The sequence below is a fragment of the Perca fluviatilis genome, chromosome 6 (assembly GCF_010015445.1).
Source record: "Perca fluviatilis chromosome 6, GENO_Pfluv_1.0, whole genome shotgun sequence".
NCBI classification, from domain to species: domain Eukaryota; kingdom Metazoa; phylum Chordata; class Actinopteri; order Perciformes; family Percidae; genus Perca; species Perca fluviatilis.
Window position 1 is genome coordinate 34,445,358 of NC_053117.1, and position 21,272 is coordinate 34,466,629.

The 21,272-nt window shown below is 39.5% G+C and overlaps 2 protein-coding genes across 2 annotated transcripts in view; both read right to left on the reverse strand.

Annotated features, from left to right (window-relative positions):
* The window catches only part of derl3 (derlin 3), a 10,578-nt gene extending 7,110 nt beyond the window's left edge, over positions 1-3,468 (reverse strand). Inside the window, exons 1-4 of the mRNA XM_039804147.1 lie at positions 3,326-3,468; positions 1,150-1,215; positions 989-1,062; positions 795-888 (exon numbers count right to left, since the gene is read on the reverse strand). Of these exons, the coding sequence (XP_039660081.1) occupies positions 795-888; positions 989-1,062; positions 1,150-1,215; positions 3,326-3,415 (324 nt within the window). The 5' untranslated portion in view covers positions 3,416-3,468. The remainder of the gene's footprint in view (positions 1-794; positions 889-988; positions 1,063-1,149; positions 1,216-3,325) is intronic.
* Positions 3,469-6,978: 3,510 nt separating this feature from the next.
* The window catches only part of mmp11a (matrix metallopeptidase 11a), a 34,421-nt gene continuing 20,127 nt past the window's right edge, over positions 6,979-21,272 (reverse strand). The window contains exons 3-8 of the mRNA XM_039804536.1: positions 16,491-16,634; positions 14,779-14,912; positions 12,948-13,186; positions 12,043-12,247; positions 11,132-11,392; positions 6,979-9,027 (exon numbers count right to left, since the gene is read on the reverse strand). Coding sequence (XP_039660470.1) covers positions 8,909-9,027; positions 11,132-11,392; positions 12,043-12,247; positions 12,948-13,186; positions 14,779-14,912; positions 16,491-16,634 — 1,102 coding nt within the window. The 3' untranslated portion in view covers positions 6,979-8,908. The remainder of the gene's footprint in view (positions 9,028-11,131; positions 11,393-12,042; positions 12,248-12,947; positions 13,187-14,778; positions 14,913-16,490; positions 16,635-21,272) is intronic.

The following is a 21,272-nucleotide window of genomic DNA, read 5'->3' on the forward strand; positions in this document are numbered from 1 at the left end:
GTGATTAAGTAATTGATTCAACTGGAAATAAATGGTAGATACATTGCAGCCCTAATCACAAAATAAAGATCTTTACAACGTTACCTTGGGAAAATTGTGATCAACATTTCTGGCTATTTTACAGACGAAGCGAAAAGTTGATTAATAGAGATAATAGTTGGCAGACAAATGGATAATGGAAATAATCTTTAGTTGCATCCTTATTTCCTGGAGAATATTTCTTTTGGAGAAATATCATTCCAATTACAACTCTTTACAGAGTGTTTTGTGGATTATTCAGAGTGACAGGCACAGTGACAGGGAAAAAAAGATGAGTTTAAATTGAACCTTTCCATGCTGTGAACACCACAAGTGGTAGTTTAAGCAGCATTGCAGTTAGGGCTGGGAAATATATCGATTTTATATCGATATCGTGATATAGATATCGTCTTAGATTTTCGATATTCTAATATCGTAATATGACATAAGTGGTGTCTTTTACTGGTTTTAAAGGCTGCATTACAGTAAAGTGATGTCATTTTCTGAACTTACCAGACTGTTCTAGCTGTTCTATTATTTGCCTTTACCCACATAGACGTTATGTCCACATTACTGATGATTATTTATCACAAACCTCATTGTGTAAATATTTTGGGAAAGCAGTAATTGTCAACCCTACAATATCTTTGCAATATCGATATCAAAGTATTTGGTCAAAAATAATGTGATATTTGATTTTCTCCATATCGCCCAGCCCTAATTGCAGTAAAACTTTAGACTGTTCTTTTGCTGAAGATCTGAAAGGGAAAGGATACAGTCATCGCGATTCCTCCAAACAAGAACATGAAAACAAAATCCGCCGTCCTTCCCCGGAAACAGCCTTCCTCCAGCATCCGACAGTATCGATAACTTCCTTTAGTTAAGGACTCTGCTGCAGAAATGAATTATTAGACTTTATAGTAGTGTTTTTATAGATCCACTGAGATATTCATTTTGTGATAAAAGATACAGAAAGATGATGTTGAACACGAAACTGAATCCAAGAGAACCAAAGAAGAGGAAGCTGGTTATCAGGCGCCATATCTGAGAGAAAGAGATAAAAGAAACAGTTTAAATATAATAACGTACTATATGGCCATGTTTGGCAATGTAACAGCTCATAAATGATACCTGGTATCTTCTGATGATGAGGTCTGGGTTAAAGTAGAGCTGGAAGGGGGTGATGACCTCAAGTTGCTAAAGTAAATTAACACAGCTTGAGATTAATCAGCAAATTACAGTATGTATAAAGACATGCATGGATTGTGATTATTCTTGGGATATTTGATTTGTTTCATTGGTAACATTAAGCCCCCCCTATTTAGCATATATAAGCATTTAATTAATTTACATTTCTTTATTGGGTAACACTTTACTTGAAGGTATCTACATAAGAGTGACATGACACTGTCATGAACACAGTCATGACACATGACCCCTAACCCTAACCCTAACCCTAACCATAACTTGTCATGACAAAAACCAAATGTCACTTACTAAAAGAAGCGTTATGTCATAAACGTTTATGACTTGTTTATAATGTTTATGACACGTTCATGACAGTTTCATGTCACTATTATGTAGATACTTCAAGTAAAGTGTTACAGTTTATTGATGTATTTGTCAGCCACTATAACTCCTCCATAAGTGGAGGCTGAGCGAGCTCTTGAGATCTACGTGACATATTTATTAGTTGTGCGTTATGTACACACTGTGTAGTGTATTGGGAGGGGATCCCTTATTAAATGTTACACCGCCGAACGGCATCCTGGGTACTGCTTGCTCTCTGTCGCTCTCCACAGTGCATTCAGGAACAGATGAAGAAAAACATTGTAGCAAACTCAAACATTTCGAGCATCAGAGATGTAACTTTGAGAATAAACACTTTTGTTCCCAGAAATAGCCTGGTCCCAAATAGCTAGCTGTTAATAAAAATGACGCGTATACTCTAGCATTTCTAGGGGACACAACTATGTCATGGCAGGTGTAGCTCATGATCCGAGGAAGCAGCAATACCGGAGACCTGTTCGGAAAAGGCACGTTTTCAACAGCCACTGCACTAGTAGGATTCCAATGGTTTCAACTGCACTCAAGATTAATAATTAAATTAGATATTTAAAACAATATTCATATCTTACCCTTTTTGTAACTGAAACTCAATAATTAACCTTTAACTGACATGTAAACGGCCTTCATCTGAAATCTCAATTGCTTTCATCTTTTACTCTTAAACTATTTAGTTTCAAATCTTACACTTCAACTAAAATTTCAAGTGCTTTTTTTGCCCACTTTACCTGACGCTTCAACTGCTTTCGCCCATTACACATCAACCAACATTTCTACTGTCAATGCCTGCGAATCAACAGACACCGTTTTAAATGCACAGATTAAAGCTACAGCACATCAACACTTTAACACAAATCTCAACTGCTGTTGTTTTTTTACTCTGTAACTGACAGTTCAACTGCTTTCATCTCATACTCTTTAAATGAGTTCAACTGCACCCTGTGATTACCTGTGAACTCATGGCTCAACTGTGTTCAGCACTCTCTTCAACTGAAACAGCTCAATAATTAACCTTTAATTGACATCTATCAACTTCTTTACACTGACACCTCAGTTCCTTTCAATGCTTACATTTAAGTTTCAGCTTTATTGTCATTATACAAAACAGGACTGCACAATAAAATAAAATGCCGCTGTAGCCCCCTACATGCTACACACAGAACATTTATACACATATTTTAAATTACAATAAAATAGAAGAATGTCTATAAAAGCAGCACTAAAGGAGATTATATTTACAAGATACACACACACACACACACACACACAATAGAAATATTGTGTGTAATAAACCTTTTAAACTTTAACTGATACTTCACTCACTTTCTATACTTTAACTTTTAACTCTGATACATCTCAAAATTTAACTTGTTTATATTGTTTTAGAAGCTCCAAAGACTCAACATGTTAAAACAAAAAACTATTTCAAATGTTTTTGATCTGATTCACATTTTTTTCGTTGGAAAAGACAGCAAATGTGGAAACTGTTTGCTGGTTAGTCTTTTATCAATTTGTTTCACCTAAAAGAAGCGTCAAAAAACAAAATAATTTAGCTCTTAATATAACAATAACATAATAAGTAGCTTGATTGTGAATTCCAACAGTCAAAATTTAGAAATGAATAGTCCCCTACTATCTCTAAATCATTTGTTTCGTGTCTAATCAAAGCTTGGAGGTCAGAGTTTAAACTCTGTTGTTGTCTTCATTGTTACGACATGTTGTTGTTGTTGTTATTTCTTACCACAGCAGCGGTGGTGAGCACACAGGCGGTCGTGTAGGCTCGGGTCACCACGGGGATCTGAAAATACTCCTGAGTGAAGCTGTGAGCCATCACTGATGCTGCTTGCCTCACTGTCAGCAATGATTTACTCACTGAATGCACCGCACAGGCCCCGCCCCCTCTCTCTGCCACCAGCCAATCAGATTCACTCATCAATTAACACCATCCACCCCACACACTGCAAACCTTTTACATATTATAGTCACTTTAAATGCAAATAAATTAGAATCCAGATGCAGAAATGTAGTTTTTAACTTGCTTTCTTTTTTCTAACATCTCCACATGTAATCCCAGTGTTGTGATATTTTCCACATTCTTATATATTAACCTATTAAGAAAAAAAATCCTTAATCTCAGTGGGATTTAGTTTGTGAAATAAAATTTGTATTAAAAAATATTTTAAAAAGTTTAAATAACTGACAATATTTAGGACTGAAAATGTGATAGTAATAATTGCACAACAATAAGTAGACGAATAAAATTCAAAAAATAAGATGACTTATTTCAACTAATATTGTGCATGAGAATTTATTTACAAAATGTTACATTTTCGAAAGAGGAATTTACAATTTAAAGCTAAAAGTGAATCAATATTTATGTTTATGTATTTGTTAAATCACTGATTATTCAGTCTATGAAAGATTTAATTAAAACATGTTTTAAGGGTCCAGTGTGCAACGTTTTTAGTTATTCATTATCTGTGTTGCCCTTTTTCATGAACATTTACCTCCACCATCAATTCCAAGCATTCCTTTGTCTAGCTTCCCAAGTTTGAAGAAGGAAACATGGAGGACCACACGTATTCAAAATCCAAATTTCAGGAACAGGAGTCTTCTTTTTCTTCACCCAGAAAAAGAAAAAGGAGATTGAAAAGAGCAAGCGACCGGCTTTTTGAAGCGTGAAGGCTACCGTAGTTGTAATACGTAACTGCGTTGCGCGAGAGAGTTCATCGCGATATATGATCTCAACGCCAGATGGGAGTAATTCCTACACATTGGGCCTTTAAGACGTACCAGCATCATTCTGTTACAGCAAAGATCATAGTTATTTCTGACATTGTAAATTATGTTTTAGCAAAATATTAAGTCTCATACACAATAAATGTGATGTTTCTAATTACGAAACAAATTTACATTTATTAATAATAAGAAAATTATTCAGATTTGACTGGAAAATGAACTTCTATGTCTTTCAACCAGTTAAATTCGTACAATACACTAGTTTTTCTTTTAAACATACATATTTTTCTCATACTCAACACAAAGACTGAAGTAAGTAAGTTGGTCAAAAAGAAATGTATTTCCATATGCACAACGGGTAAAAAAAAAAGCATCTAAAAAAAGTTAATTCTTTATTTAAAACTATTAGAGTATGTCTAGTTTTAAATCTTTCGTAGTATATCAGCTTTTATCTCTCCAGACGCAGCAGCGTTTAGTAAAAAGGTTATGGTTTTATTAGAAAGAAAACAATATGCAGTTCATACATTTGAATGTACAGGGTAAAGGCTACATATGAGTAAACAATAATAATAATCAAAGACATCAACAAACAGCAACACAATTATGCTAAGTTGTTTGTGTATAAATATTCTTTCACTGATTAACACTTAAGATGTAGAAATGATACAAAACAAAGTCTGAATGATGAAAACTGTAACAACTCGTCAGCGTCCCGCACTGAAAAACTAACATCTGATGAACTCCACAGTCTGTGCTGAGCCTTCACGTTTCAAGTGCTGCAACCAGGAACACAGCGGTTCTCAACCTGCAGGACCTGACCCACAAAGAGGTCAGAACATGAGTTTATCAGGTCCATGAGATCCTTACACTATCCTGCAGTGGTGGAAGAACTATGCAGATTCTTTACTTAAGTAAAAGGTCCAACAGTGTAAAAATAATCCATTACAAGGAAAAGCTCTGCATTCAAATTTTACTTTTAAAGTACAGAAATATTATAATAAGTGTGCTGTTGATGTGCACTGTTCTCCCACAATGCAATGCACCAAGGAAGTGGAGGAGGTGCTCACAGCTGGGAAACAAAGTAAACTGCAGTTGGGGGTGAAACAGCTCCAGAAAGATCTTGGAAAACCGAAAATAAGAATTAAATCATAGGGCACCTGCCCTGTTTAGTTCGGTTGAATCGCTCTAGAGTTTGTTTTGCCCCTTGGTGAGGTTTGTTTGGGCAGGTGAGAACGCGGCAATCGCAATCGGGTGCGCACCAAAAGCAGAACGCTTTCAATCCAACTCTGGAGCGGTTCGTTTGTGGTGAGAACGTGATCCGACCTGGAACCGCACCAACTATATATACTCTGCAAGTCTGAGCTAATGTCTCCTGTGGTCAGTTGTGTTTAGCAATCTTCGATGCAGCAGAGCAGCAAACTGTAGCAGCTTGCAGTGTTTTTATCACAGAAATAGACAGCTGTCAAGCTCGCCGTCCGTCACTCGCATCTCCGTGGTCAAACCAGCCGCGGTTCAAATTGGAGACAGACGCTGGCAGAGCAAGATACTTCAGATACAGTATTAGGGGACCACTAAGGTCTATATAAAAGAGATTTCAGATACACTATTAGGGGACCACTAAGGTCTATATAAAAGAGACTTCAGATACAGTATTAGGGGACCACTAAGGTCTATATAAAAGAGACTTCAGATACAGTATTAGGGGACCACTAAGGTCTATATAAAAGAGACTTCAGATACAGTATTAGGGGACCACTAAGGCCTATATAAAAGCATCCAAAGAGCACCATGTCATGGGACCTTTAATGAAATGAGCTGGTCTGACCACGGAGATGCAAGAAATATACACGAGTCCACACAGGACATTCTTCCTGTATTTACTTTCTTGCTCCTGCCCCCAGACACATCCGACCAATAAGAGGTCTTTTTTTGCGGAATTTTGTAATGACGCATTTTGGTACGCTTGGATTTTTCCAGGTATGAAATGAATCCGAACCAAGGGGAAATCGCTCCAAGTTTCCAAACTCGTCAACTGATTCGGACCAAAGCAAACGAACTACAGGTGTGAAAACGCCCTTAGTGAAACAAAGTCAAAGTCCTGTTAGTATAAAATGGTAAAGTATGAGTTTTGTATACTAACTGCAGCAACAGTTAACTATTGGCAACTTTGATTTTTAACTATGTATTTTATAAGCTTATCTTGTGTTTTTATCAATGCACATTTCTTTATAATAAAATTAATTATTATCTCCAGCTATCGAATAAATGTAGTGGAGTAAGAGAAAAATGTCTGGCTCTAAGATTTAGTGGAGTAGAAGTATAAAGTAGTAGAAAATGGAAATACTCGGGTATCGTAAAAGTACCTCAAAATCCTACTTAAGTAAATTAACTTAGTTACTTTCCACCACTGCCATACAGCTGGTAATCTATGTGCGTGTGTGTGTGTGTGTGTGTGTGTGTGTGGGGGGGGTTTGAGAACCGCTGATCCACCCAGCAGCTGCTGTCCCTGAATGTGTCACACTGACCAACCTGAATAGAGCACCATGTTATGTTATAGATAAGCAATGACTTCATCAAGCATGAGACATGAGAGAGACACAAAATATGAGGAAATATCTCACTTCTCCTGCTGAACTCTAGATGGTGCCCTGAAGCTTTTTTTTTTTTTTTACCACCACAGAGGTCCTGCAGACTGGTGAGTGATCAACAGCTTCATGTTAGAGGAGTGACATCAAAACATGACATACAGTGATGTTGTGTCCTTTTGCTTCACAATATGAGCACCTAATAAAAGGCCAGCACTGTCCACACAGTCTGCGAACAATCAGCCACACAGATTTGTGTGTAGTTAGGTCGACGTCAAAATATAGCAACATATACGCTTGGCTGAGGTGGAAAAGTTGATGTATCTATGAAAAACTATAAAAAAAAAAACAAAGTGTGATGAAGTACAATGGAAACAGACTTCTTGAAGAACTTATAACGTACATGAAGCGTGACTTAAACATCCTCTGAAGAGCTAAAATCATCAGATCTGTGTGGAGCCTGTAAACTCCCTCACATTCATACATGAAATACACATAATTGTTATATTTCCATCATGTTTCCCACATGGTTATCTATTGTTTCCTCTTCTCCTGCAAAGGTTTAATGGGGTAACACTTAACACTTTATAATAACCCATCGCTAATAAATTGATAGTTAAACTTAAATTAATAGTTATTTTACTGTTAACTAACAACAAATTCATAATTAATAATGTTTACTAATTATTAGTTATGCTTTAATTTATGCTATTTTAAAAGTTTAATGTTGTTCACATCAAAACATTTTATATATATATTAACTTTTTGTTAATGATTAAGAAATTGTTTGTGAACCGTCAGTAAACATAATTTGGATGTCTATTGTAAAGTTGCATCTGATGAAAATAATACCTTGTTAATGGTTAATAAAGACTTTGTAAAGCATCTATAAACATTATTTAGATAGATATTATCAGTGCTCAAATAATAAAATAATCACCTCTTTTATAGATCGCCAAATAAAGATCTAATGCAATTATTAATCACTGACAAAGTATTACCTATTTATCTGAAGTTAAAAACTTATTATTGTATATGACACTAAACTAATGATAAAATAACTTAATTAATTATAACATTACGAATAATGAGTAAACATTATAATCATCATTTCATTGTCTTTTAACAGTAAAATACCTATTAACTAAAGATAAATTAACTATCAATTTACCATTTATTAGTGATGGTTATTATAAAGTGTTACCGTAAACTTGACTACACAGCATGAGAGTGAGTGCTGCCAGAGATCACTTCAGGACATTAAACGCCAAATGCTTTGAAAGCTGAGTCGTCATGCTCGGTCAAAGTTACAACTGTGTCTTAAAAGTGACGTGACTTTTGTTTATATGTTCTGGTTCATGGTCAGTGTGAGTGAGGCTGGCAGGAAAATCAACTGCATGTGTGATCACATCCTTAACCTTGTGCTTACCGGCCTCAATGTTGAATGATTTCTAGGTGTAAAGTTTACAGAATTCAAAAACTAAAGTTAAACCGCTGCACCAAATGTTCAAATCTACCTTCTGCAGCTTGAAGTTTGATGTCACCCTTCAAACACTTGAGGATCAGAGAGTCCATCCATGATGAAAAAAACAGAAGAGCTGAAATGGAAAACATCCTCTACAGTCTGTGCTGGTTCTCTCTGCGAACCAAAACAAGTGGGGAAAAATATCTAAATTTTAGGCCCAAAGACAGGAAGTGAGAACAATGCAGCATCACACGTCATTACTACAGGGCCCAGATCTCAGCCTGATGGTGACAAAAATTTGCAAAATAAATATGAGTATAGCTGCACAGGAGGTGCCAAGTCTGAGGAAACATAACTTGGTTTTCCTGAGAAGAAGGTGTAATTCAATAAATGGAGTAAAGCATAAACAGATTTAAAGGAGATCGTCTCATCCCTCTTGAATCCCCAGGATGAACACACAAACGCCTCTGCGCCGAGAACTCTTCATAGTCAAAAAAAAGAAAATCCGTTAGCGTGATTCTCCACAGTTAAAGACTCACACATTTCTACAGCCGAAAAAATCCATGCCGACGTAGCGAGGGTAGCCCTCCAAAGAGTTCATGCCAACGGGATCGAATTTCCAGTACTGTCGTCCTCGGATAAAGTGAGCGTAGCCTGAAAGATAGAAAACACAATGTGAAATCTGTGTGTAAGTACTCAGTCTCAGGGGATCTTGCAAAGTATTTTATGTCTCAAAATTGCAGTAATATTTTACAATTCAAACTTAAAGAACTTACTGATATTCATACTCTTGTTCCAGAAAGAATAAAAATGAGTTTAGGAAATCTCAAAATGTCAGGAATGCATTTGTTTGTTGCTGTTTTGATTAGAAGTAGCCTGCGCGGACAGTGAACTTGTTACCTACTACGTCCTTGGTGCTACCTATGACAGCTTTAAGGTTAAGTCATTATTTTAGTAATGTTTTTATGTTTGGTATATCTTTCAGTCATTTAAAGCCTTTTAATGCACCCAAAAGGACAACAAATCAGTGTTAGTCAATGCGTGCTTTAATGCTTTTGCTGCATTTATTCATTACAGAGGAAGTCGATTTCACATTGGTTGACTGTTTTAAGCGATGTATTACAGGTTATAGCCCCTAGCTGTACTTCCTACACTACAATGTAGTGTTTCAAACACACTCCACCAATCCAGTGGTGTGTTTGAGCTGACACATTGGAGATTATTCAGTTTTAGTAACTTAAAAAAAAGCAGCTCAGTTCTGCAACTACATTAATTTTTCATGCACAAACGTTTCGAGAAGGAACTAGCGTCTCCACATGTCTGTGCGTGTATGGCCTACATCACAGAGTTGAACGTGGTAATTCATTATTATACATTTTAATACAAGTCAACTGGAGCAATACATTTCATTTCCGACTTTGGCACAGGCTACCAGAGAAGTACTAGGAGAGATTTGTTTTTTTATTTGACTCTGGTTTAATAAAGTTGTCCTAATTTGGAACAATTTAATGCTGAAAACTGCTGTTCATTAACTTTGGGAAGCATTCATTCGAGGGATTTAAAAAAAAAATAGTGTTGGAATTGATTGAATTCATTCTTGTGACAGCTAGTTTGCTAATTCCTGACCGACTCTTTATGAATTAAATAATAAGGAAGGTATCTGTTGAAGGAAAACCAATGTGTGTTCAAACACTCGATGATAGGGTTGGAGGAATTCGTTTTGAGCTAATTTTCATAAATGACCGCAGCTTCGTCATGAACTGATCAGTCTTGGAGTATCAAAATCCCATTTGACTTAAGGTGCATCTCAACCCCCTTATTTGATAGCTCCTCGACTCCTCGGTCCTCGGCTGAACCGGAAGTTGTTCTGTCTCTCCTCGGTGAAGGCCGTCCCAAAGCTCTTATTTCTGCCCCGAGGAGCAAGCATCGAGGAGGGATCCTCGAGGAGATATAAGCGAAGATACACGAGAGCAGCCTTCCCGGAAGCCGTACAGCTGAAGGAGTTGCTAACTCCACACATACAGCTGACGAATTCATGTGACGCTTCAGAGGAAAGGACGTCTCCCGCTAAAAACACATTTGCTCGTTTCCTCTCTCCTCCGATGATTTCCTCGTGTCTCTCCCGTGCCTCCTCGGTCGGAGGGACTAAGACATGAGGAAGGGAGGCAAGTGGAGGAGTCAGGGATGCAATTTAAGGGCTATGGGATGCACCTATAGTAACTTTCTTAGTCTATATTTATAACGTTTCATTTCCACGATTGGTCAGGTACTGCTGGAAATTTTCGCCGGATATCACTCATTTTTGGCCAGATGTCCATCACCTTCACCTTCACCTTCACCATCACCATCGCCACCTCTTTCTTTGTGTTGGCGTTCTAAACTCTGGTGGATTTCTGAGGACTATGGTTAACTGCTCCTCAGATCTCTGCAGGGTAAATCCAGACAGCTAGCTAGACTATCTGTCCAATCTGAGTTTTCTGTTGCCCGACTAAAACAACCTTTGAACGTACACATGTTCCACCAAAACAAGTTCCTTCCCGAGGTTATTTTGCAGAGTTGCCGTTGCTCTGTCATCCCAAGACGATTGTGATTGGTTTAAAGAAATGCCAATAAACGAGAGCACGTTTATCTCCCATCCCAGAATGCTGTGTGGACTAGCCAGACTGGCAATGCAAGACTACAGTATTACTCTCTAAACCACAAATAGGAACTCTTAACTCTGTTCACTTGTTATGTTTTTTTCTCTTTTGGACCATACCGTAGACATCACTGAAAGTGGCGTCCACGTTGTCAGGGATGCCGCTCCAGTCCTGCATGCTGCGTGGGTAAACGGACTCGACCCGGTTCTCGCGGGCGCTGAACCTCCAGTAGCTGCCTGACTTGAAGAAGTAGGTGTTGTAGTTGGAGTCGTCCCCCCAGCGCAGCGCCGCCTGGATCCCGGACACCGACAGACCCAAAGTCCTGATGGACTCCGGCCCTCTGATTTGCGTCTCAGCATCGAACACCCAGTAGTTCTCACCTGCCCAGAGAGAGAGAGAGAGAGAGAGAGATGGTGAAAAATGGACGACATTCAACTCTTGTTGGTAAGTTTCTGTTTGTTGTGTCGCTTAAAGCTATAATGCGTAGTTTCTGTCTCCCCCATGAGGAATTCTAAGTAATGACAACAAAACTGTCGGTGCGTCCACATGATACAAGCCTTCCGTGAGCCTCCCCCCCCCCCCCACGTAGTTGCTAGTAGCCAAGGAGGACACGGAGGATTAAAGAAGAGGTAATTATCTTAACTCCAGTTTCTACGCGGGAAAGCCGCCAGACGCCACAATCTTCTGAACAAAGCCATACAGAGAGAGTTGTGTGGAGCTAGTGAGGTAGAAATATAGTTAACTGTCCTCAAATAATTATAAAATAAACCTTTTGGCCTTCACAGTGAGGATGGTAATATGCAACCCACATCTGGTTGAAACAAATACTATTGCACATGCTACTGCATCTTAACCACATCTAAAGGAAATACTACTGAAAGAGTTCATTGCAATAATTTCACAGCTCTGTGTTAATTAACATTTTACACCAGTTTAAACTTGCCTAAGAGTGCATGATACTTAATGATCCTACGCTCACATGAAACCATAAACCCCATAACAGCAGAGCTCAAACGTCCTCGCTGCCCACCTTGAAAGAACCAAATATTCCCAGACTTGTCTTCAAAGGCGGCGTCAATGTTGTCGGGAATCCCCCTCCAGTGACGGGATGCCAGCGCTGGGTAACCGCTCTGCAGATGCCCGTCCCTGATCCGCCAAACGTAGCTCGACTTAAAGAAGAACAGCTCCCCTCGGATTATAGACACGGCATCAAAGTCCGTCTGGCAGGCGTCGGGCTGGAAATGAGACGGATCGCGTAAGCGTAAAGTTTCTCACAAGAGGGGTTTTTATTGCAGTGGGATGCAGTGTGTTAAGGAGCCGTTTTATTGTCTCAAAAGGATCCCAAAATAAAGTAGAGGTCCAGTCTAAATCCTCTCAGTTACAAGTTACAAGAGAAAATTATCTGAAGTGGAACCTTATCCATGAGAGTTTTGTCTTTGACCCTCATTTATCATCCGTGGTTCAAAAACACATTCTTGTATGATGTGGTGCAGAGATATTCACTCTATTTAAGTGGCGTTAGAACCACAGAAACCACTAACTCTTATGGGAGACTGCTGGTTGCAATTCATATTTTTGTTCTTGACAACAAATCCCATAAAATTTAAAACATGTTTTCCTTCTTTCTCTGTGTCACAGAGCTCCATTAAATTATTTATGAGGTATTTTAAAGATGTACGTCTTCAGTAGGAATCAATGGGCTTGGAGCTGAAAGCCACGGACAGGAAGTCAGAAAATACTGAAAACGGACTAACACATCGTTGGTTTTGGTCTCTTCATGGGATTTGTTGATAACAAGAACAAGACAAAGTTTCTACAGACCTACTACAGCACTCTGGGCCCGTTTGCCTCTGACATTACCAGTTATTTTGGGCTGTTTTTTTTAGCGTGTCACTCCACGATTGGTTCTTTAAATGTTGCATCAGCTCCACTCACATTCTGAAGGATCTCATTGGTCTCTGGGTTTGATGGTGGCGGAGGCGGGGGTGGCGGTGAGGGCAGGACTTGCGGATGAGCTCCGTACAGGTACTGGATGCCTCGCTTGTCATCCACGCTCAGCTTCAGCGGGTAGGAGAAGGAGTAGTATGCCGACATGATGGCTCCTGGCTCGCTGGAGTGCTGCAGGCCCAGGACGTGCCCAAACTCATGGGCAGCAACCTGGAGAAGGTCTGTGCCTGCAGGGGTGGGTAGAGAAGACTCAGAGGGTGCAAAACCACACCTGGTTCAAATGGGGTCTGAAAATAGTTTGTTTTGACCTGCTTCAAGTGGCAGACGGCGGTATTTTGTTACCTGAGACGACAAAGTGATACAGTCATCAAAAAGTACCTCGCTGCTTCCTCTCCCTGCTGCTCATATCCCCGTTTCCAGTGGTGAAATGTAACTAAGTACATTAACTCAAGTACTGTACTCAAGTACAAATTTGAGGTACTTGTACTTTACTTGAGTCTTTTCATACTACTTTCTTCTTCTACTTCGCTACATTTCAGAGAGAAATATTGCATTTCTTACTCCACTACAGTAATCTGACAGCTTTAGTTACTTTACAAACTTTATAAGTTACTATAACAAATATTTATTTTTTTATAAAATACAAGGTTGTATTATAAATTAAACAACAACATACAGGCCTACAAGTACAGCTGAAATGATTAGACAATTAAAACCTTAGTTGATTGACAGAACTGTTTGGATTGTTTCCAGTTTCTAAAATGTGAGGATTTTTCTGCATTCAGTACTTTTGCTTTTACAGTAATAGGCTACTTAAAGTCATTTTCCTGATGATACTTACATAATTTTACTTAAGTAACATTTTCACTGCAGGACTCTTACTTGTAACAGAGTATTTTTACAGTGTGGTTTTAGTACTTTTACTTAAAGGTGCAGTAGGTAAGACTTGTAAAACTAACTTTCTGTCATATTTGCTGAATCTGACCCTATGTTCCAGTAGAACTACATGAAGCAGGTCATTTAAAAAAAAAAAAAAATCTGGCTCCTCCGGCACCACCTACAGCCTGTAGTGCGATTTGCAAAAATCCACCGCTCCCTGTTCAGATGCACCAATCAGGGTCAGGGGGGGTGTCTTACTACGTGTCAATCACTGCTCATGCACACGCATTCATTCTCCCTTGTGGAGGGAAGGGCTTAGGAGACCGTTTTGGGCTTTAGCAGAAAGGGGGGAGGGACTGAGAAGTTGTGGATGTTCAAATTTTTTGGCTAAGTCCTGGATCTTCACAATCCTACCGACAGCACCTTTTAAGTAAAGTATCTAAATACTTCTTCCGCCACTGCCCGTTTCCCTGTCTATGTCCTGATAAAGTCTCTTGTTACAGATGTGTCTGATGTATTTGACTTCTTTGTTGTCCTTGTCCTTAACTCTACGTCTATTTCTTACACTGAGAGAAACTTAAAACCAGAGTCAAATTGCTTGTATTGACATGCTTGGGCACTACATTTGTATCTGTATTTTCAAGTATTGTCTTTTGAGATCTGTTCTGTTACTGTATTCGATTTATTTCTTTATGTTCTACTAAACAGTTCAAAACAGTTTGAACCCCTCTCCTCTGGCAGGGCGCTGTGGTCCCTTGCTCCACTGACCCTGACTCTTAACACCCCACACACACACACACAAATTCCACTAAGTGTACTTATTATGGCAATAAAACCTTTTTTTGATTCTGATTCTAAAAGCAAAAAAAGTCAAATAGTCAAAAAGAAAAATGTCTGAACTAAAAATCTGTTTTCTCTTTCTCTCAGGCAAAACACTAACCCATGTGGTTTCCGAGGGTCCATGACTCGTCGTAGTCAAAGTGAACTTCGCCCTGTCGGTGTGTTTTTGGGAAGAAGGCGTGAGCGAGAATCCCGCCCGGGCCGTCGAAAGGAAGGTTGTCTCCGTGCCAGTACCTGCAGGTCCGTAAATCAAACACTCTCTGATGCACTCTGAAGGCTTAAAGCGTGATGAACTTTGTAAATCTTTTTTTCCATCAGCGTTACAGATGATAAAACAATGTCAACAACAAGTATTGAACAGTCTCACTTAGAATCATTATTTACCAGAACCCAAGGTGACATATTGAAATTGCTCTTTTTGTCCGACCAACAATCCAAAAACAACAACAAATATTAACATTTTGAATGCTGGAATCAGAGAATATTTGTCATTTATGATTTTTAAATCAAATGATTTGATTAATTTGACTAATTTTAAATGTGTCACCCCTTCAATAAAGCTTGAAAAACCAACAAAATTCAGTAAAAGTTTATCAGTAGAGTCAAAAGTATAACTCAATACATTTTATTAAATAATAAGGAATGTAAAAAGACATCTTAACACTTCCTTCACGGATTTTCCTTTAACCTCCAATCAGTTGGCAAAAATAAGGAAACTTTATCATTCTCCCTTAACCATAATATAGTTTATAAAATGAATTAAAACTTTATTAATTACACTTTGATATTTATCTTTGACTAGCTCATTTTATTGCACCCTTTTTGGGTCTTTGCATACATTTGTAGTAATGGTTCATGTATTCGCAAAGCATTTTTCATGTTACTCACCATACTATTATTATTATTATTATATTATTATGTGATAATGAGATATGCATGTGCATGTGTGATTGTTAGTCAGAGTAAATTGTCAAAGTTCACAACAGTAATGAGATGTATAAATCCATATTTCTGTCAAAATTAGACTATTTTCGTAGCATATTCATGCAGCAGGTCAAACAAAGACTGCTGTGACATGAGGAACAATAAAGCTTGAATCATGACTCAAAAGGGGAAAAACAAGAAATTGATGCAGGAAGAAACAAAACAAACTACATAAAAGAAAATGAAGTCATTTTAAAGATGACACAGATAGTTCTCTATAAAACTGGTTTTGTGTCTCTTAAGTTTATCTGTCCTTTCTCGCTCCTCTATCTCTTGTTTTTATCTTTTTGTCTCTCTGAAGTTCTTTGTAACAAAGATCTTTGTCAAAATCGGATTTAAAGTGCTCTGATTCTGCCGGAACTACACTCAGAAATCGATTTCAATTGTTTGACTCGGCCGAAGAACGGATATACTAAAAACACGAGTTCTTAAAGAACCTAAGTACAACCTCATAACTGGTGTCCTACATACACACTTTTTATTCAGCGCCACCAACATGTTGACATTTTTGTCAAGAGTGAAACATGTAGCATTTGTTCTGCTGAACTTGGTAAACATACCTGCTTTCAAAAACCAAAGTCTTGGACCACTTTAAACTTTGACCTGATGATGGCGCTATATGAAATGTCAGAGGCTCACCAAAGTTAGGAGAACATGAATGTGTGAACAGAATTTCACGGCAATGCATCCAATATATATTGTTAATTCTATAAGTATTTCCCTTTGCAATAATCTGCTTTTGTTAATCTACACATATAGCACATGTTCCTTTCTCCTTTTTATGTATGTCTTAAACAAGGTTTTTTTTCTACGTCTCAGTCCTCCCACCTTGTGAAGTCGATGCGGATGTCGGCCTTCCCACTGTGGATCTCGGTGAAGGTGAGCGGGGTGACGTCGCTCCAGATTTTCAACGCTTCCCGAAAGACACGTCGAACCTTTTCCTCACCTATCTGCCAGGGAAAACGGACGATCCTGCGGGAGATCAATGCAGGTGTCAGACACAAACACACACGCAAACCCACACAGGATGTAGAGTATAGTAGCAGAGAGGGACCACCAGCCTTGCGTGCCTCCCTCTAATCTGATATCTGCAGCACGGAGGTGTGCTGTTTCTGATGCCCTTAGGCTCACTAACAAAACACAGCATTACTGTCTCCCTTGTTCTCCTTTTAGATAAAACCACCCAGTGTGATAACTGAGAAAAAGAATAGAAACCTCCTTATCTTACCATCAGGTCTCAAACACTTCATTAATTATAGGCTACACAGTATTCAAGGGTGTCCTGATGACCTGAATATCAGCTAGTCTGACTTCCTCTGTGTACATATTTACGTTTGATTGGTGGGAAGGTATAAAGTTTAAGGTAGGATTTAAACAGCGCTCCTACTGCAAGCAGCCTTTCTTCCTGGTTTGACAACAGCTTTCAAAATCTTAATGTCACCAAGACCGAGGAGCTGTGTGTAGGAGGCAAAAGGAGAGAAGGCAGCGCAGATCCTACCTACAAGCCATTCAGTATGAAGGGCCAGAAAGTAGAACAGATCACGCACTTATCTGAGAACAGTAATAGAACATGAACTCACTTCCCAGGACAATGTCAACTACAGCTACAAGAAAAGCAAAACAGTGGCTCGCTCTTCATAGGAAACTGAGGAGCTTTAACCCCAGCCAGCTCATCCTGTCCATGGTCTGCAAATCATTAGTCTATATCCACGACATTCCACTTCCGGGATTGCTCCGGTGCAGGCAGAATTTCCGCTGGATATCCTTCTTTTTCGGCCGGATGTTCATTTCCGCTTCCTTTGTGTTGGAATTTTAAACTCCCATCAATGAGGACTATGGTTAACTGCTCCTCAGATCTCTGCAGGGTAAATCCAGAGAGCTAGCTAGACTATCTGTCCAATCTGAGTTTTCTGTTGCCCGACTAAAACAACCTTTGAACGTACACGTGTTCCACCAAAACAAGTTCCTTCCCGAGGCTATTTTGCAGAGGCACTGTGGCTCTGTCCGGTGCTTAGCGCCTCCCAAGACGATTGTGATTGGTTTAAAGAAACGCTAATAAACCAGAGCATGTTTTTCTCCCATCCCGGAATGCTGTGTGGACTAGCCAGACCCTGCTCCGCAGCGCTGTGGAGGAAGGTCTGGCAATGCGAGACTAGCAAATCATTAACAGAGAGTTCTCACATTTAACATTGTCTCATGGTATGGAAACCTCCCATTAAAACAGAAGAACAAACTGATACTGGTGATACTGGAAACTTGACGTCAATCAGGCCAGCAAGCTCACCTGAGACAAACAACTTCGACTCCAGGGGCCCTATCTTGCACCCAGCGCAATTGACTTGGTACACCGGCGCATGTATCATTCCTATTTTGCATCTGACGCACAGCAGACTTTTCCCTCCACAGACTCACGTCGGTAAATTAGGGAATGAACTTGCGCTCCCGGGGGCGGTTCAGCAAAAAGAGGAGGCGTGTTCCGGTGCAAACGTTACCTGGTGCTATTTTGCAGTTTGAGAAAACAATTCCGCCACTGACCAGGAAAAACCTGGTCTAAAGTCAGTGGCGCGTTATTCAGATCCTATTTTAAGGGCGCATGCTTGGCCGTAATGTAGAGTGTGTGTAGAGCGCATACACTTTGCTTATCTCATCTCATGGACCCAGCAGTTCCCAATTTTGCAAACCATACATAAATACAAGGAAACATATGACCTTGTTTTACACATTTCCATGAATCATGGACGTGTTGATGACATAAATGAGGAAATATTAGAGGACTTAAGGAGATGTGATGTTGAACTGCATGTGCCGATGCCACTTAACCCAAATGCCCCAGCAGCAGCACGGGAGAGGAGAGCCAGAAGAGCTGTGAGGTAATCCCGGTCTAATGTTGGACTACATTACAAAAATATCACGATGCATTCATAACCTTGTGATTCAGTGAGAGTGAGCCCAAAACATCGGAAAGTATGTTTTTGTGACATTTCTTTATTTACATTTTGTCAAAAAGAAAACTCAATTGCAAATGTTGGTCTCCTCGGCTGTGAACCGCTCCTGGCGTGCGCCCATGGATGTATTAAGAGCGTGCGCCTAGCAAATCCGCCATTATATTAGCAATCCGCCATGGAACAAGCGTGCCTGCTTTTAAAGGGAATGTGAGATAACGCTCTGATTGGTTTACTGCATGTTACGCCCAAACCACACCTATGAGTAATGTAGCTACTTCCATTTTAGATTTGCGTTGGGCACAAGAGTCATTTATCCCGCCGGTATAATAGCAACGGCGCCCGAGATCCGCCCACAAAGCTACTTGCGTTTGGCGTTTGATACTTGTGTTTCAGATTGTTAAAATAGGGCCCCAGGACTTATTCTCTAAATCCACAACCAAAAAGGCAATCCAGATCTACAATGACCCCACCCATCCTCTTAACTAAGCATTTTACCTGCTGCCATCAGGCCCCAAGAGCCGGTTTAAATAGGCCCCTTGGAACTCGGCTGCCCCTCCTTTTAACCAACCACACACATCATTGAGGCACAATAAATTGTTTTTTATAAACTTTTTTTATCGTCATGTTTGCGAGTAACTTTACTTATTTTTATTTCATGTGGTTGTTTTGTCTGAAAATGTCGTATCTGGGGCCCGTTCCAGAAAGCAGGTTTAGTGAAAACTGAGTTTGTTAACCCTGAGATGAGGGAAACTCTGGGTTTTCTGTTTCAGAAAGAGAGGTTAATCAAACCTGAGAGAGAGGGGTAACTCCAGCCCGTTTCAGAAAGAGAGGTAACTTAACCTCAGAGTCAGTTACTATGGTAACTGAGTCTGTGAACCTAACCTGGTCAGGAGCAGGTTTTCTTCAAGAAACTGAGAAAAAAACCTTGAGTTCCTCTCAGTCTCCTCCCTCAAACTCATTTCCTCATTCATTCATTCAGTCTGTATCAGGCGCATTTTAATGCAGTTTGTTATCTGCATGAATAAAAAAACGTATTGGTTTATGTTAGGCAGATCATAAAACTTTTTTTTCTCAAACATGTCATGTCCTTTGGTCGACGATCCCGTTGATGAAAAAGCTGTATTAATTCACAGTGAGTTTACGTCGGGAGATGATATTGAGTCCCGACTAGATGTATTTTCAGTCTATTAGATATGTAGATACCTTATCCGTCCTCATATCACTAACATCCACCATCGTGGACAGGCTTTAACATCCAATCAGATTCTTTGTGTCGCATTACGTTTCTTGCAAACAGAAATTTTCTTTATAATAGTGTAGCGGATCACACTGTAGGCTAATAGTAAAGCCGCTGTATGCAGAGCCGTCAGAAAAGTGTGACTCGCTCTGAAACTTTTTTTAAACGTTTTCGTAGTGTTCCCTGGACACAAACCAGTGAGAGCCATTAAAAAGAAATAAATTATTATGAATTATAGTTCTGTTAATGATCATGGTGCTGCAGCCTCAGAATGGGATTTGTAAGCTATAGTTTACTTTTTCGCCCTCAGGATTGCACCGAAATGTTGTTTTTATAAGTTAACTGTGATTAAATATGAAATTAATACACTGTTAATGCATATGCACTGACTCGAGCAGCAATTTTCTCCCACACCAATTCTCTCTCTTTTGCAGCAGCAGCCGCTGTGTTGCTTTTTTTAACAAAATGCATGTTCAAACCATAGACTGTATATTATTAGCAGTCTATGGTTCAAACCTACTGTCTATGGTTCAAACTCGCTGTTTGTGCGCATGAGTATTTCCACTGGCCTGTTTGTTTGTGGTTGTTACCATGGTGAATCGTAGAATCATGGCTCCATTCATGCTGCCTTTTTATAGTGGTTGTGCACGCGCGTAACCCTGAGTGAACCTACTCCGAGTTGATTGAACCAACTCAAATCAGCTGTTTCCCATCTCAGGGTAAATCAACTCAGACATCAGGGTTAGACTCAGAGTTTGTTAAACCTCCTTCCTGAAACGGACCCCTGTTGTCATGTTTTATGTTTTGTGTGGACCCGAGGAAGAGTAGCTGATGTTCTGCATCAGCTAATGGGGATCCTAATAAAATAAAATCTAAATCGCAATATCAACTTACTTTATCTTTACCCTTTCCCCTAAGCGCCTTCCCAAGCATTCTCTACTACTTCCTTATTTTGTTTGTATGCCCCCTGGGGAATACTGCAATGATCGACGCGTTGAGCATAAACGTCTCCTTGCAAGAATTTTTACTGTCCGTCATCAGATCTTGTCTTTTATTATGCGAGGGTCAAGAGGGACAGGAAGGACCAGGGTTTATGGCAAATGTGTTCTTAATTTAGAGAAATACTTGCAATACAAAATACCACTGGTGTGCATTTCAACCGCTGTCTCTTTTGTTTACATAAAGTATTGTAGGAGGAGAGGAAGAGCAGAACCAAGACATTTTGTAATTTAAATCCATGTGTAAAGAAGCTGTACCTCGGTTTAAAAAAACTGACTTGCTGGGCGCCTGGTTAGCTCACCTGGTAGAGCAGGGGCCTATATATAATGGTTTACTCCTCGACGCAGCAGCCGTGGGTTCGACTCGGCCCTGTGGCCCTTTGCTGCATGTCGTTCCCCCTCTCTCTCCCCTTTCATGTCTTCAGCTGTC